The 13,921-nt window shown below is 50.7% G+C and overlaps 6 protein-coding genes across 6 annotated transcripts; 2 read left to right on the forward strand and 4 right to left on the reverse strand.

Annotated features, from left to right (window-relative positions):
• Nucleotides 1–90: 90 nt before the first annotated feature.
• M406DRAFT_277548 (putative hydantoinase/oxoprolinase) lies at nt 91–3,403 on the reverse strand. The gene is made up of 6 exons (XM_040918319.1): nt 2,915–3,403; nt 1,211–2,856; nt 1,051–1,154; nt 918–994; nt 661–864; nt 91–600 (listed from the first exon to the last, which is right to left on the reverse strand). The coding sequence occupies exons 1-6, from the start codon at nt 3,395–3,397 to the stop codon at nt 133–135; spliced, it is 2,982 nt and encodes a 993-aa protein (XP_040775036.1). The 5' UTR covers nt 3,398–3,403; the 3' UTR covers nt 91–132.
• A 445-nt stretch (nt 3,404–3,848) lies between these two features.
• M406DRAFT_339784 (NCS1 nucleoside transporter family protein) lies at nt 3,849–5,796 on the forward strand (the record flags this gene model as incomplete). Its single annotated transcript, XM_040921487.1, has 6 exons — nt 3,849–3,905; nt 3,965–4,190; nt 4,253–4,336; nt 4,389–5,137; nt 5,193–5,426; nt 5,482–5,796. The coding sequence occupies 6 exons, from the start codon at nt 3,849–3,851 to the stop codon at nt 5,794–5,796; spliced, it is 1,665 nt and encodes a 554-aa protein (XP_040775037.1).
• A 171-nt stretch (nt 5,797–5,967) lies between these two features.
• M406DRAFT_258571 (uncharacterized protein) lies at nt 5,968–6,395 on the reverse strand (the record flags this gene model as incomplete). Its single annotated transcript, XM_040917242.1, has 2 exons — nt 5,968–6,152; nt 6,212–6,395. The coding sequence occupies 2 exons, from the start codon at nt 6,393–6,395 to the stop codon at nt 5,968–5,970; spliced, it is 369 nt and encodes a 122-aa protein (XP_040775038.1).
• A 744-nt stretch (nt 6,396–7,139) lies between these two features.
• Nucleotides 7,140–8,903, reverse strand: M406DRAFT_259543 (uncharacterized protein; the record flags this gene model as incomplete). Its single annotated transcript, XM_040917303.1, has 4 exons — nt 7,140–7,238; nt 7,316–7,527; nt 7,577–8,712; nt 8,770–8,903. The coding sequence occupies 4 exons, from the start codon at nt 8,901–8,903 to the stop codon at nt 7,140–7,142; spliced, it is 1,581 nt and encodes a 526-aa protein (XP_040775039.1).
• Nucleotides 8,904–9,604: 701 nt separating this feature from the next.
• M406DRAFT_277550 (MFS general substrate transporter) lies at nt 9,605–11,915 on the forward strand. Its single transcript, XM_040918320.1, has 12 exons — nt 9,605–9,681; nt 9,755–9,814; nt 9,875–9,888; nt 9,942–9,978; nt 10,038–10,063; nt 10,124–10,197; nt 10,253–10,462; nt 10,516–10,627; nt 10,691–10,713; nt 10,785–10,991; nt 11,045–11,591; nt 11,651–11,915. Exons 1-12 carry the CDS (start codon nt 9,642–9,644, stop codon nt 11,804–11,806), a joined length of 1,506 nt encoding a protein of 501 aa, XP_040775040.1. The 5' UTR covers nt 9,605–9,641; the 3' UTR covers nt 11,807–11,915.
• A 534-nt stretch (nt 11,916–12,449) lies between these two features.
• M406DRAFT_260415 (oxidoreductase) lies at nt 12,450–13,756 on the reverse strand (the record flags this gene model as incomplete). Its single annotated transcript, XM_040917362.1, has 6 exons — nt 12,450–12,782; nt 12,833–12,922; nt 12,973–13,059; nt 13,123–13,299; nt 13,360–13,560; nt 13,622–13,756. The coding sequence occupies 6 exons, from the start codon at nt 13,754–13,756 to the stop codon at nt 12,450–12,452; spliced, it is 1,023 nt and encodes a 340-aa protein (XP_040775041.1).
• Between the last annotated feature and the right edge of the window lie 165 nt (nt 13,757–13,921).

Consider the following 13,921-nt stretch of genomic DNA (forward strand, 5'->3'; position numbering starts at 1 on the left):
TATAGTTGCTGTGCCTTATTGTAATCATGGCTTTGATGGTTAGAATGGAAAGCCAGATGTACAACTATGCAATACTTTTCAAAATGTCGTCGACTGGGGACAGTATCAAATTCTTCACCCAAGTACGTACGATTAACATTTCCCATAATCCTCGATCACACTTCGTGGCGGTGCATACTCTCCAACACCAATAAACGGTATCGTCAGTCCGAAACCAGCAGGTCCACCAACCACCAGTCCTTGTTCTGTCTTCCACAATGGATGAGCCGGCATTGCAATAACACTAACGTGAAGGCCATACCGCAGGTCCTGCGATCCAATGGCCTCGCCATCCTGGCCTAGGATCGAAATCAGATCTGGCACGGTGCACAAGATCTCGTTGGTCTCGTTGCCGGCTTCGTCCGCGTACGCTGCATATAAAAATTCGTTCTGGAAAGGAATGATCATGCGGCGTGTTGACTCGCCGGATGTCGTTGATGGGATAGCATCGGGATTTTCTTCTGCAAGTAGCACGCTGCCCATAGTGTAGCCCTTGCCGATCTCCCTGCGGACGTCGATGATTTTACCTGTGAACAATAGTTTTCCGGTTGTCGTTGCAAGCTAGAGAGTGAACATAACATTAGCTGATGGGAATGTAGGATCGTAACAAAGGAGACTCACGATGGCATCGACATAGCTAATCTTGCTCCTCCGCGCGCGATGCACAGCCTGTCCTAGATACCAGGCTTGCGACATGGTGTTAGGCACAGCGAGGGACTTGATAATATCAGCGCTCAAGGGGCGGGCGCAAACAGCACATCCGAGCCCCAGCTCAACGGCCGTTGTACGCAAGAGCCCTTCTACACGTAGCGGGCTCTCTGCTTGCTATGACGCGTGTCAGGCTGAGTGAGTAACTCGTAATCAATGGAATCACTCACCATGATGACGGCCGAGTTGCCTTTGGCGTCACTTAGCGAGCACGGCGTGATAGGGTTGCCGTAGACATATAGAGTCGCTGTTTTTGGTCAACAAAGGTTGAACACATGCCATGGGACTGGTCTCCAAGCTTACCGTGGTACATTGTTGGATACGCTCTGCCCATTGCGTCGCCGTCAATAACGGGGATGTCGTAGTGGACGCCCGTGGCGAATGGGCTCATACCATTACCACCTCCTCTAAAGAGGCCGTCAGCGGCTTTCAGTGTACCAGGGAGAGTGTACAGCATACTGACATTTCATCGGCCAAAATGGCATCAACCTTACCAATACCTAGTATCTTCTTCACCGTCTCAATTCCTGTGATGATCTCCGAGCCGCTTCCGATCCGCTCATTGATGACACTGGGAGCACCATACCAAGACCCGAAACCCACAAGGTCCGAGTCTTTGAGAGACGTTGGAGGCACTACACGCATCTTCCCAGCTCCACCCTTATTGCGCAGGATATTCAACCCATGCAGCAGCTCTAGGTAGGACGGACCGCCGCCGCCTGTACCAAGGATGCCGGTGCCGGTGGCAATCAACTCCAAATCAACTTCCGAAATGTACCAAACTCCATCCCGGACCTGTGGCCGATACTCATCCAGGTTGACCTCGGATGCAGGCTTGGTCGTCGGCTCAGCAGCGTCGGGTACGCGAACCTTGATGCCTTCCTCTTGTGTCTCCTCGCGGCGCACATGTGAGAACTCTGCAGGCAGGCTGGCCACAGTTGCAGCCTCAGGAGTCGCCAGAGCTCCTACAGCTTTAATGACCAATCTCATAGCCTTGTTGGCCGTATATTGTAATGGGATCTTGTCGATCGTTACCACCTTGACGTCGCTTGGATCGGCTCCTTTCTGAACCGCGGCGTGGATGGCCTGCTGACAAGCAGCCTTTATGACTGCCTTTTCATCCTTGCCCTGCATGATTTCAATAATATCAACCTCGCCAGCGACTTTTGCGATTGCGGCCCCAACAGCATTTGCTGCATCGTGGTGAACTGGCTTTTCGCACTTGGCCACATTACTGAGCTTCTCAGTCACGAGTAAAGATCCACCACCGACGAGCAGGATATGAACCGGCGCTGCGGACATCTTCATTTTCTCGATAACGGACTCGAGCATCTGCCTCATTTGCTTCTGGGCTGCCTCGATAGTGGAAGCAGGAATGTGGGCGACCTTGGAAGCATCACCAAGCTGGGCCATCCCGGAAGCAACCACGATGTCACTGGAAGTCAAAGTCGGGCCACCAAACACCAGAGCTTGCTCGGTCAGAAAATGGCCTACCGAATCTGGCCCAACCGACACCACGTCGGTCTCGCTGGACACCTGAACCTTGCTCCCGCCACCGAGGCCTATAGAAACCACCTCAGGCATAGAAAAGGCAGTGCGGACTCCGCCCAGCTCGACAAAATTCGGAGCTTGCCGCGGGAAGCCTGAGGGAAGCAGAGCGCAGACATCGGTGGTCGTGCCGCCGATGTCAACGACCAAGACCTGGTGGTCTGGCCCCTCGGAAGTTGTTTCCCCGTCGACATGCAAAGCACGTGGCTTGCCCAATCCCGCGAGAAACGCCGCTCCCGTCATGCTATTGGTAGGGCCGCTACCAAATGTTTTGATAGGGAGCTCTGCTGCGGCCTCAGCGTCGATGAGGGTGCCGTCGTTCTGGGAGAGGTACAGAGGGCATTGCAGCTGCAGGCGCCTCATGGCCATCTTAAAACTGCGAATGGTCTTCTGGGCGGTGTCTAGAATTGCGGCGTTGAGGATGGTGGCGTTCTCCCGTTCCAAATAGCCTGGTGGGCCAATGTCGCGGCTGCACACGATTCTGAGGGAGGGATCGATGGCGAGCATCTGTCTTCGACACTCCTCTTCGTGGATACCCTCGTGGTCGAGGGGCGAGAAGACCTGTAAGATGTCAGTGTCTGGGCACGTGAACGGGGCAATGGGGCCGAGATGCGCTTACTCCCACGATAGCGACCGTCCTAAGCGACTTGGACTGGATCTGCTCTACGCAGTCCTTGATCTGCATCGGATCCAGGGGTGCAATTTCACGGCCATCAATCTCAAGGCCACCGTCCAGAAACCAAGCACCTCCCTCCATCACTCGACGCAAACCAACAGGAAAGTCTGTGAACGGCGGTATTTGTCGTGTGAAGGGCCCGCAGAGCCGCACAACGGCGACTCTGCTCAAGCGGCGCGCATCGGCCTCGATCAAGGCGTTGATAAAGTGTGTTGTGCCAATGGTGACGCTTAGCACCGATGTCTTAGGCGCGCCGGATTTGATCAGCACTGTCTCGATGGCCGTCGTTATACCTGACGTGACATCAGCTGTGGTGGGGGATTTGCATGATGCTAGAACACCGCGGCCGGGCGTGTTGAATGCTGTCACATCCAGCAGGGCGGCATCCGTATTGGTGCCGCCGACATCAACTCCAATGCGATACATATCAGGGCTGTCAAGGATCTGTATTGACTAGACTGTATGCTGGGGGTTGACACAAATTCCAGTCGGTGGTAGCTTCAAGGGATGAAAATTGTGCACCGCGTCCTCCGTGGTACGAACTGCGGCATTATTGGTCCCACTAATAAGTGCTAAGAGTCCGTGTAATCATCACGTAGCAGCGATTGCCCGAGTTGTTTTTTGCTGGTGGCGTTCATCTAGACTGCACTATTTGAAAAGAAGGGGAAAAAAAAGATGACAATCGAAAGTTGTCGACTGGGTCCTGGCAAGGCGCCCAATCGTAAGAGACACCGTTATCAAGACTAAGTCGCAATTTGGATCTTACATAGCTGCCGGGAGTTCCACAAGAAGAGACAAAACTATTGCCGCTCTTTAACGCCTGTATCGCCACGGTCTTCCCAACTTGTGTCATTGCTTTGTTCAGTCGATCAGCACAATGTCGTGGGCGGCAAAGTTGAGAGTTCCTCAGGTGACTGAAACGTCACGTTGGATTGTAAGTGTTCCGGGACACGCGCCGATTTGGAGTTGATACTCAAGTACTGACAAGAATAGAATAATGATATTCGCCCCATCGAATCGGCACGCCGCACCTGGGGTTTCCTCACATTCAACAATTACTGGCTCCTCATTAACACTAACATCTCGACGTATCTGACGGGAAGCGCTCTCATCCCGTTGGGCTTGACATGGTGGCAGGCATTTATTTGCATCATTGTCGGTAATCTGCTGGCGGCTGGAGCCACGGTTCTCAACTCGCTGCCAGGAGCTTACTACCATGGTAGGGCTGCCTACTTCTTCCCAGTGCCGCAAGGGCTGAGGGCTGCAGCTAATGAGATCCAGTCGGATACCCTGTCATCAACCGTGCTGTCTGGGGCATGTGGGCGTCGCAGTTCGCTGTGTGGAATCGCATCTTCCTGTCTCTTGGTAAGCATTTGCAACTACCGTCATTTCGTGCTTCCGACTGACATATCTCCAGTCTGGTACGGCTATACGGCCTGGATTGGCGGGGAGTGTGTATACGTGATCTTGCAATCCTGGGACCCTAACCTAGAAGCACACGTCCCCAACCATATGCCAGAAGACACTGGTATGACCACTGCTGCATTCATGGCCTATGTTATCTTCATGGTCATCAGCGCTCCCGTGGGCTGGATCCGCCCGCACAAGCTCGAAAAGTTCTTTTACAGCTCTAGCTCCATCACCATGGTCTTTTTCCTCGTCTTCCTGATCTGGTCGCTTGCCACCATGGGCGCTGATGGATTCGGCGATACGATTAGCAGCGCTGAGGACCTGCCCAGCAACGGCAGCCCTGACAGTCTGCCCTGGCTGATGGTCTACGGCATCATGTCCACTATCGGCTCGATTGCTGCGGGCATCCTGAATCAGAATGATTATGCACGTTTCGCAGCTGCTCCCAGACACGCTATCCTTGGCCAGGCCATTCCATTCCCCGTGTACGGTATCCTCTGCTCCATGATCGGCATCTTGGTCACCGCCGCGACCCAGCATCGTTTCGGTGGCGAGGCCATCTGGAACCCTCCGACGTTGCTGTCGCGTCTCATCGCCAACAATCCGACGGCCGGGACACGTGCAGCCTGTTTCTTTGCTGGCTTAGCACTGGTCATTTCCCAAATTGGCGTCAATGTGCCGGGCAATGCGCTAGGTGGTGGCTTTGATCTTGCGGCTACTTTTCCTCAGTACATCAACATCCGCCGTGGCACGTTTGTAAGTATTCCTATAGGTTTGTGCTGTGATAACATTGTCTCATTAAACCTTTCAGATCACTATGCTCTTCAGCCCTCTTGTGAATCCATGGCGCCTGGTCAACACCGCCACCACCTTTCTCACGGTCCTGTCCTCATATTCGGTGTTTCTGGGTCCCATGACTGGCATGATGGTCGCCAGCTACTTGGTAGTCAACCGGAAGAAGATCAATGTTGACGACCTGTACAACGGGTCCTCGAGTAGTATCTACTGGTACAAGGCGGGCATCAACTGGCGCGCTCCTGTGGCGGTAAGCACCCTCCTTCTTTCAGCAAGTCAGATCTTTCGCTAACCATGTGATATAGTGGACGGTCGGCGTAGCTCCATGTCTGCCTGGTTTCATCGCTGCCGTCAATGCCTCGGTGAGCGTTCCTGCTGGACTCACGAAGCTGTACTACATGAACTACCTGTACGGATTCCTCTCTAGCGGTTTAGTGTATATTGTACTGCACAGAGTATTTCCATCCTCCAAGCTCAGTGCCTTCGTCAAGGACAGCACCACCGCGGAGCAGACTATGGCGTACTACAGACAGAAATGGGAGATGGAAGACAGCGACCGACATGCTGTGATTGATGACATCAACAAAGGCAACGATCGTCAGTCGGTTCTTGCTTTCTGAGGAAGAGACCTTGATGCGCAGCTGATATCAACATATGTTTAGTAGCATTCGAATTTCTCCGTCCAACCTTAACTTGAAGGACCAAGAAAGTGCGTGCTAGCAGATATAGTGCTGAACACAATATTCCTAATTACAGACACATATTTGTTCTAACATTCTATCGTACTATTCTCATGAGTTCCCTTCCAGTCCCACTACAGTCGTTTCCGCATGACTAAATGTTCGGATCCCGGTCCGGATGATCTTCAGTTGGGATTTGCAGTTTGGGTCTGGACATGCAATCAAAGCGTCGGTGCTCATCCAATCCTTGGCGTCGGTCATCCTCTGCTTCGCGGCAAGAAGTGGCAAAACTGCAGCTGTTTCTGTCAGCCTTGAGATGTCGGTGAGATTTACTCTCCCTAATCGACCAACTTACCAAGACTGTAGATGCTTATCCCCTGATGAGGAGGTAGGTATAGCATCTCGCCCTCAAGAGTGAAATGATCTCCAACTTTGGCGCCACAAAGAACGCGTTCACCATCAGGGCAGATAACTTCAACGCGGAGGTCATAAAGCTTGAAAGTGTCATCTTGTATCGCACTGCGATCTGGTTGAGCCATGATCTCTAAGTGAAAGTCAGTTGATTTTCTGGAATTCTCATCAGATGAAGAGAGCGCTATCTACCGGTTGCTATTGTAGCTTTCAATGGACAAAAACTGCTAATCTTTCATCAAATTGGCAAAAGGGTCGGTATTATGGCAACTCGACATTGGTGGCAGCTACAACCTCGCAGTCTCGAACAAGACCTGACAGCTCGGCTTAGTTGGCGACCTCTCATGCCCGGATATCGGATGTTCGATGTGAAGACTCGGAGACGGAGAATGGGAAGCCTGAAGGAGTAACGTTGGTGCTTCCGGGTAATCTTTCGGTAAGGGATGCGATAGGTTAAATAGAGTAGATAAGAGTATGTGTATTACGCTGGTCATTCCGCATATCTTTCGGTTATAAAGCACAGGAAAATTGGGGCGAGATAATCCCGCTCGCGATCTCATGACCTGATCCTAGTAGTTCCGCAAGCGGAGGCATATTTCATGTTCTGGGGTGAAAGGGCAGTGCGTGGGGAAACAGCGGATGATAGGTGCAATGTATGCTGAGGAGCATCCTGGGGAGCCCCGAAGATTACTCTCCATTCTTAGCTGTCGAGTGAAATATTGCATTGATGAATGTCTGAAGTTTCAGAGGCAATTTATTTAAAAAGGGTAATGGGTTGCGAACGAGAAATGCGCATTTATCAGTATCCTGTGGGGTCCATCTACACGTATTCTAGTACAGTGTACTCCTTAATATGTTCTGCGATCCCAACTCTAATTTTCAGGCACTGCAGAGATCGTTTCATCCAATACACTCTTGGGTGGCGGTGGGTGTGAGAAGAGGAGAATGATAACCGCGACAAGGGCAACGGACTTCCTACATGTGAGCACAAGAACTGGCTGGGAAAGGGGGTGGGGCGGGGGTGGTGTGGCATGTAATTCAAACTCACAGCATTGCAGTAGAAGGTCAAATATGCCTTTCCGATATCTGAGAAGACAGAAAATATGAACCCGAACAGACCAAGTGTTGACAGCATGGCCACGTTCTCCGCAAGAGTCATGGCTTGCAATGCATTCGCACGCTCGGAGGGCGGGCACATTTCAGTGATGACTCCTTTGCTTGCCGGGGCAGAACCTGATGCCAAAGGCAGTAGAAAGCCGGCTGTCAAAGTTAGTGAACATGTTTGTTTTATGAAAGGGGGGTGAAGTACCGATATAGATATGCCATCCGGCCGTAGCAGATGCGGTATAAGCAGTGACAAGTCCATCTGCAACCAAACTCCAGCGGAGGAAGAATAAATCAAAGGCCCGGCCGTCTTCATCCTCAACAGGCTCTGGTGGCATTATTGGCTCTTGCTCGGCCATGAGACCTCCAGGGGCAGGATCAAAGTCGCTGGGCTCTGTGGGCAATGGCTGGCTGGGATTCGTTGACGTGTCCACCACTCTGCCTGAAGTATACCACTTCCGCCCTGATGAAATGATTGTCGGGAAGACAAAAATCAAGAAAACACCACGGATTAGAGAGTTCGTAGCCATCAGATAGCCATTATCCGTAGGGTGGAAGCCAAATGCTGCTGTGGCATACATCTGGATCAGGACTGGGGCGAAACCAGTGGCCAGGACCCCCATGAATACTCCAAGGACCAGGAAAGTAACTCCATAGTATCTGAAGGGTCGTCCGTCGGGCAATCGTAACTTTTGTGGGACGAGGACTTTCAATGGGCGGAAGACAGACTTGATACCCTTGGACCTGGTATCTCCATCGGCGAGGGTCTTGGGGTCAATGTATGGTACGAAGAGTGCTCCATATATGCTGCTCGCCAGAAAGAGGACCATGGAAATCTCGAAGGGTCGTCGAATTCCAAATTCATCAGCAATGAGACCGCCAAGCAGGTAACCGATGGCAGTCCCGAGCATGACGCTCCCTTGCAGCCTGCCAAATGTCGCTGTTCGGTCAGAGGGCGCAACGACCTCCCCAGCTGCTGTATTTAGTACCAGTAAGTACCCGGATACTCCACCAACCAGCCCAACAAGCTGGCTGGATTGTGTGATAATGATGCCACTTCGGGCACCAACTGTGACGCCAATAATTTGAACGACTTGTCGAATAGCCGGAAAGAATGTCTGCAGTACCAAAGCAGTCCGTGGCCCCCATCTTTTGATTTGCCAGCCAGCGACGAACAAGTTCAAGGTACCGAAGACGGTCGTTAGAATACCTAATAGCGATACCTGCGCCGCAGTTCCAGCATCAATTTCGGTGCGACTGCATCGGTCTCCGGGGCCGTTGAATGGTGGGTTGTTACGATAAAACTCATCACATTCCATTAAGCGGAAGACGTAGAGAATTCTGATGCAGTTAGCCACGCGTTTAGAGGGAGATAACGGTGTCATTTGCGGCTCTTACGGGACCTGGGTGAAACTCAGGGCAATGGATATAACAAAACCTGCCACCAACACCCTGTTTGCTGGTGAGAAGAGGCTCTGGGACGCCTGCGCTGGGCGCTTGCCATTGTTGAGTAAGGGCGTCGTCTCAGCCATTTGCACAATAGGAAGTTCACTGCTCCAAAGCGGGAAGGCCTGGTGTTGGAGTTGAGAGGGCTGAGCTTGGTGCTGAGAAGACTTGCGTCGACTACCTGGCTGGGGGAAAGTGGCGAGCAACGGAAGTAAGAAATGGGAAAGCAAGATACACCTGCTTCCGTCGGTAATCTCTACCAGAACGAGACCAAATTGTATCGGCCCAGTCACAAATTCATGTGAGACGGGAAATAAGCCGTATTGACATGCCTGAATAAGGACAAGTTTGAATTTATTTGGCTTGCAATGCAAAGAGATTCACCAAGGCTCAATCCAATAACACAGCTGTGGCTCAAGCGGATCGAAAATGAATAGTTCTGGCCAACGAAATACTGGTACTTGCCGATTCATGCCGGTTTCGTAGCGGCTTCTCGGCATGTGAGCAAGGACAGTGAGGATCCCACAAGTCCGGATGCTGAAAGTTACGGGGGCAAATTCTGCCCGTGAGCCGTCAATTGCTATACAGCCTGCTTATCTTTCGTTCCTATCACTGATATGCTAGCTCGCTCCAGTATCAACACAGGCTCCACACGACCCTCATGTCACTTCAGGGTAAAGCAGCCGAGTATGAGTCTGGGATTTTGATATGTGTCGAGTGACCTTATAATCCCGTTGCAACTCTCGGATTTCCATTGTCAATCTGTTGGAATGTTGTCACCATTCAACCCCGTTCATTGTCCCGACAAGAGAAGCTAAAGCAAGATGGACTCGGAAAAACAGTCAATCGGCCGCAGATTGATAGGTAACTCCTCCCTCTCTTAAATCTGATTGTTTGTTTGACTCGCTCGACCTAACCAAAGCTACGGTAATCACAGTCTTGATTTTCGGAGATGAAGCCAAGAGCAAGGAAGAGCGCTGGCTTGTCCAGAAACTCGGTATGTTGCAAGAATTCCAAACTCTCACACAGAGGCGAATGGACACTAACAAACCCCAAGACTTCTTTATTCTAGTAAGAGACGAAGCATCCCGCACGAATTGATCGCCTGCTCACCGTTCCACAAGACATATTGTTGCTTCAGCTTTTTCTTCAACTATCTGGGTGAGTAGGCACCTGCTCCACAATGTTTCCCAGTTGTCTGCTAATTCTGATCCCGGCAGATCGTTCGGCATTCGCCAACGCCTATGTAAGTATCTTTCGCCGACCTCTTCATCGTTGTTTGACCAACTAATAATCGGAAATCAAGGTTGCTGGTCTTCAAGAGGCACTTGATCTTGCCGGAACGGACTACAATGTGCTTCTATCCATGACAACTGCTGGGTATGTTCTGATATGAGAGAGACGGATAAAGCACTTAGTTCTGATTATTTGGCAGTTATACCATCGGCCAGATTCCTCATAGCATTGCTATCCAAGCCATTGCTCCTCGGATTTATTTTCCCACCATGGTCATCATCTGGGCTGGACTTACCATGTGCAGCGCCGCCTGCAAAACTTATGGACAGCTGTGCGCAGTGCGTTTCCTGATGGGCCTCATCGAAGCCAGCACGTACTGCGGCACTCTTTACGTTATTGGTTCCTGGTAGTGAGTGATCTTTCAACGTCTCCATCACTTTATTGTGTTGACCACGTTGATAGTAAACCCAGGGAAATCGCAAAACGTACCGCTATTTTTACTGCATCGGGCCAAGCTGGGTCTATGTTTGCGGGTGTCATGATGACCGCCATCTACAAGGGGATGAATGGATACGTGCGTTGGCTCTTTGCTGCTTTTTTTTCTCCAGAGCGGTTAGACTAATCATCTTAATTGCAGGCTCATTTGGCCGGCTGGCAATGGTAAGTACTGGAATGTGACCTCTCTGAAAATATTCCCGGTCCCTCAGAGCAATGCTAACTATTCGAAAAAGGGTCTTCCTCATCGACGGCATCATCACCCTTCCTATCGCTATCATGGGCTACCTATACTTCCCAGACATTCCAGAAAACACCAAAGCATCATTCCTTAGCGAATCTGAGAAAAGGCTAGCTCTAGCAAGGCTCCCGCCGAAGCGAGAAGACGGACACAATATCAACCCGTGGTCTCTCATGAAGCGAACCTTTACGTCTCCGACCATGTGAGTGGCAAATACTGCTAAGCCCATCAGAGTTCTCACTTACGGTAAACCAGATACATTTTGTGCTCCTTCTCCGTGGTCTGTGGAGCTCTCGAGGCATTCTGTGTCCAAGGCTGTTTCTTGCTCTGGATGAAGTACCAAAGCAAGTACTTCACACAGGCCCAGATCAACACATACCCTCTTGGTATTCAAGCAGTGGGCATTGTTTCAAATCTCATGGCTGCCGTCTACATTGACAACACTGGCCGCCGCGTGCCAATGGGAATACTTGCCTGTGGCTTGCAGCTTATCACATCAATTATTCTGCTTGTGCCAAACGTTTCGTTTGCTGCCACCTTCTTTGCATTCTACAACGCTGGAACATCTTACATCATTAATCCCCTCCTTTTCGGCTGGGCGAACATCATCTGCCAACGTGGCGGTGATGACGCGCTTCGTGCTGTCAACCTTGCCGCCATGAATGCAGCCAGCCAGATTCTCTACACGTTCTGGGGAATTGTGCTGTACCCTGCCTCAGATGTACCGTACTGGCGAAAGGGTGCTATTGCAATGATTTGCATTATCGTTGCGTTACTGAGCATGCTCTGGGCCATGCATTGGGTAAGTTGTCCTCCGCCCTAGTTCTCGAGGATGAAGATACTGATTAATTGGATAAACAGCTCGACAAGCACACCGCAGCCAAGCATCCTGATGTTATTGACTCTTCAGTGTCTTTAAGTGAGATCAAGGATGACATTACAGTCAAGGAGAAGGAGAAGGATCTCATCAAGAGCGGTGCTGCGGCGGACGCCATGGGCATTTCCCTTCCTGCTTGATAATTGCGACCTCCCATAATACCTGATGTTTCCGCAGGTCGCCTCCGAAGCGTGCCAAGAATGAACTGGTTTATCTGGTTATGAAAATAATAGCAATTCAATACTCTGGACTTCATTTGTTCATATCATGATATGCTGACTATTGATTCTCGAAGCTTGTAACCTACTCTCGTGAGTCCCACTGTAGGGAAGCTAAATAGAGACGTGCAAGCTGCCAATTAGCTGTACTTCCATAAATAACTACTGTTATTTATTCTGTTCTGTTTGTTAGCCACAATCCGATCCTCCTGACTCACTTCGTTAGCTTCTTTGATTTTGTGCCTTTTTGGCCGCTGCCTAGAATTTCCTGTGCTAAGATTTAATTAATAGAGTTTGTGAAGTTCATTGATGCCGTCTGGAAGTCTGAACGCACTTCTTAGTGGCATTTATCCACGATTCAAGCATCCATGATTTCAATGATGTGGCATGCACTATACTTTCTAACATGTCCCGGTTGTGCTGTTGACTTCACCTCTGAAGCATTTGGTGCTCGAGTGGGCCGTAGACTTGTGCTCGATAATCTCAAATCTGAAAGTGCGAAGCGCACCGGAGGAATTTCAACCCGACATGTTTTCTTGTCTATGTGTATGGTAAAATACCAATTCTAGTGCATTCCCCGGTACTCGTGGCCACAGTCTCCCAATTTTTCGAACAACGCCAAGGACCTTTGGCCATTTTCGCCCAGGGCTACATGATTGATCACGGCCAAGTCAGTCTCGCTTAGCTTAAAACCGAACACGGCCAAGTTCTCATCACCGTGGAATGAGACCCCAAGCCGGGTTCCCACAATGACCGCTCCCACTGAGGGTTGATCCAGGACCCATCGAGTTGCCACATTGGTCAGGCTCACATTGTATTTCTCGGCTACGGATGAGAGCACAGAGAGGAGATTCTGAAAGTCTACCCATGCGCCCCAGTTGTTGATCATGTCAAAATACTATTGACATAGTTAGCCGACGCACTGGGCAAGCTGAAGAGGTCTCATACCTTTCGTTGTGAGGGAGTCAGTGGCGTTGCTTCCGAGTAAATATTTGGAACTGGTTGACCGAGCCACTTCTGGGATAGGAATCCGCCGCACTTTGCATAGATCAGCGTGATCCCGCGAATAATACTGGCGGGTGACTTACAAAAGAGCCATAAGTTAGCAGTTTCAGGTTGTACCTTTCACATACGGCGCACATCTTTTGGAGGGGCCTTGAGTCAAACAAGGAGAACTTAAGAAAAGGAAATGCTTTGTCAGTTGATGCCCTTAAACTGATGAATTGGGCGGATCTCACCTGAACTTGGTTCGAGACGATGCCGACTGAGCCAGTCTTACTCAAAAGATACTCACAGGCCTCCTGTGTGTACTCGGAGTCGAAATTGCATAATCCAATAGCCGAGACCAGTTCAGGGTGAGACTTTGTGATTCCAACCAGCTCGACTAGGATATCCAGGTACTCCTTGTGCGTGTACTGGGAAGAGAGAGTCAGTCAGGGATTGAACATTTTATGAGGACATGGCTGGATTCATACGTCGTACCAGTGGAACTGCAAAAGTTCCACTCTTCCGCCCAGTCTCCGGCAACGCTCTCTGACAGCATTGAGGACCCATTCGGTTGTGGGAGGGCTCTTGAGTGGTGTGAAAACGCACCATTTGGTAGCTGCGAAGACTTGGGACTGGATTTCCGTAGCCAGCTTGTTGCGGAAATCGCCATATACTAGCTCAGCATCGCCCTATCCTTAGAGTAAGTGAAAAGCGTTCACAAAGTCACAAAAGGAGAGTACGGCAACATACGTAGTGATCTGCCATATCGGCTGCAGTCAGACCGTTCTCAACAAGGTGAGCAAGTGCTTTTTCTTGCTTCTGAGTGGTCGCTGAGCCCCAAGCCGGTGACGAGAGCTGCCAGAGCCCGTTGAAGAGTCGCGGCATCTGATGCGGTCCAACTGCGAATGTTTCTATGCTTGTAGATTTGGACATGTTGATGGTGATAACCCTCCCGTCGTTGAAAGAAGACGGGTGAAGTCTTCCAGGGTAGAGAAGCCCCACGACATCTGCGACCTGCCGCTCTGCGCGTGCAAATGGGTTCACCAATGG

Source organism: Cryphonectria parasitica (genome assembly GCF_011745365.1).
Source record: "Cryphonectria parasitica EP155 unplaced genomic scaffold M406scaffold_5, whole genome shotgun sequence".
In the NCBI taxonomy this organism is placed as follows: domain Eukaryota; kingdom Fungi; phylum Ascomycota; class Sordariomycetes; order Diaporthales; family Cryphonectriaceae; genus Cryphonectria; species Cryphonectria parasitica.